At 59.8% G+C, this 2,218-nt stretch overlaps 1 protein-coding gene across 1 annotated transcript in view; it reads right to left on the bottom strand.

Moving 5' to 3' along the window:
* CFAP20 (cilia and flagella associated protein 20) overlaps nucleotides 1-1,721 on the bottom strand; it is a gene marked incomplete at both ends in the record, with an annotated part of 3,016 nt that extends 1,295 nt beyond the window's left edge. Inside the window, 3 exons of the mRNA XM_010144714.1 lie at nucleotides 103-291; nucleotides 691-802; nucleotides 1,642-1,721. Coding sequence (XP_010143016.1) covers nucleotides 103-291; nucleotides 691-802; nucleotides 1,642-1,721 — 381 coding nt within the window. The remainder of the gene's footprint in view (nucleotides 1-102; nucleotides 292-690; nucleotides 803-1,641) is intronic.
* Between the last annotated feature and the right edge of the window lie 497 nt (nucleotides 1,722-2,218).

Genomic DNA, 2,218 nt, shown 5'->3' with positions numbered 1-2,218 from the left:
GCCAGGGCAAAACCCGGACTCCCAGCCTGCAGCCAGGCTGTCCCAGCAGCAGGACGAGTACCAGCTGCTGGTTTCTGCGGGCAGGTCGCGCCTGCTTCTCACCTGAACCCTCAGGGTCTCGATGTAGTTTGTCCCGTAGGCCCGGCGCGTGAAGTCGGACAGGTTGAACTGGATCTGGTTCCAGCCGTCGTCCAGCCGCATGGGCATGGTGCAGATGAAGGGCTTCACCCGAGTCGTGCTCTGGTAGTTACTGGCCCGGAAACGCCGGCGCACGTTCTTATCATCCAGCACCTGGGGCAAGGAAGGAAGGCAGGCGCTGAACCAGCCCCGCCCGACCGCCCGGAAACGCCGGCGCACGTTCTTATCATCCAGCACCTGGGGCAAGGAAGGAAGGCGGGCGCGGACCCAGCCCCCCCAGACAGCAGCTTCTCCCACCTCTGAGAGAGGCCCCGCGGACTCCCCCCGCCCCCCCTTCACAGCAGAAGTGGTTTTAGTGCAGGAAACGGACCCATTTCCAGCGGCAGCCACGGTGTGCTCATGACCTGACTGATGCCCCATAGCAGAAGACCTGACACACCATGTGGCCAAGGAAGCAAAACTGTTTTGGGGCAAGTTCCAACGTAAGACCAGGGGCTTGCCAGCACCTTTCCCACTGGCCCCTGCGGGGCCTCCCTGCCGCAGGCTGCTCACCTGCACTTCAAAAGTGAAGTATTTCTTCAGGTTCTTTATGATCATCACGAGGAAAGGGAGTTTGATGCCCAGGGTCTTCTTTGGGTCAGCAGGGCACGTGATGTACGTGGTACTGAGAGGGACAGAAAAACGCCTTAGGATCTCACAGAGCACAGCCCGAGGCCCAGGTCTCTCTCTTGACCTGTCACAGCTTTGAAGAACAGGCAGAGAGAGCTGTGATCATAAGATCTCTGCAAGAATGAGGGCTTCCTGTAACGAGAGGGAGTTTCAGAGGTGGCTGCAGGGAGAACGCGACAAAAGGTCCAAAGAATGCATTTCAAATCCCACTTTTCCCACCCAGGGCATGAAACCCCTTCCTGGACAGCTTCGCCTCCCCCATTTCAAGGCCATGCCAGCGCCGTTTCTTAGCACAACCTCCTCCTGCTCTTGACTGAACAGGTAGAGCCCTTCTGGCCACAGCAGGGGCCCTGCCTGCTCTCCACGGCTGGTTAAACAGAGGTCATGAGCTCTGGAAGCGCACGTCACGCCTGGCAAGCTCTGCATCAACACATCTCGGGAGGAAGAGAAGTGCTGGCTGAGCCCCTCCGAGGAGACGAGGCTCCGCTGCCCTTATAAGGAGTGCCCTGCTCTGAGTCACCCCCAGAGAACCCGCCGGCGGAGCTGGCGTCTCTCCCCACGGTCGATGGGGATGAGGGTTGTGAGCAGAGCACCATAAGCAAGTCCCCTCACAAATGCCCCTAGGAGAGCAGCTGTCACAGCGAGGGAGCGTGGCAGGGCCGGCCCCTGGCAGGACACGCTGCTGAAGCCCTTCTCAGCCGCTGCCTGCTCAGGAACAGGCAGCACCAGCTGGGGACTGGGTCGCAGCTATCGCTTTTTCACCCGCCCAAGGGATGGAAAAACAGGACTTTATCCCCCAGGGCACACCAGGGAGAAGACAACGCCTTCTCCTACCTGACGTTAGTTCCTTCAATCTCCAGCACCAGCGACTGAATGTCGTTGTCGGTGATTCGCTTGATGTGGCCATTGCGCACCTGGAAGAAAGGTGGAGCAGAGGGCACGGCGGTGACTCGGGAGGGAAACAAGAGGCGCCCACAGCTCCACTGAGAGGGGAAGAAAGCTCCTAGGAGGACCCATCGATGTTCAGGACCAGAGGAGCTGAGCAAACATCTCTGTTTGCAAGGCTTTGATTGCTGCCCCAGAGCACTGGGACTCTGAGCGAGAGTTTGCGGCCCCGCGTGCTGCGCACACACACCGGGCACAGGACTCCAGTCTACCCAAACATGCCACCGCGAGCGCAGGAGACCCACACCCCGGTTAGAGGCCCAAATAAACACACAGAAAAGCGGAGAGCAAGATCAAACCAGGCTGGGGCAAGGGATAAAAACAAGAGGAGCAATCCGGGGGTAAGCAAAGGAAGCCAGCAGCCAGCCACAGGTCACCATGGGCTCTCGGTCTCTGCTGCTGGCCACGGCTCGCTCCCTGGGGGAAAACCTGGGTTCAAAGTGTCCAGGCCGCGCCTGCCCCGCGC

The sequence above is a fragment of the Buceros rhinoceros genome, unplaced genomic scaffold, assembly GCF_000710305.1.
Source record: "Buceros rhinoceros silvestris isolate BGI_N320 unplaced genomic scaffold, ASM71030v1 scaffold31431, whole genome shotgun sequence".
Classification (NCBI taxonomy): Eukaryota; Metazoa; Chordata; class Aves; order Bucerotiformes; family Bucerotidae; genus Buceros; species Buceros rhinoceros.
This window is presented reverse-complemented; position numbering and strand designations above follow the sequence as displayed.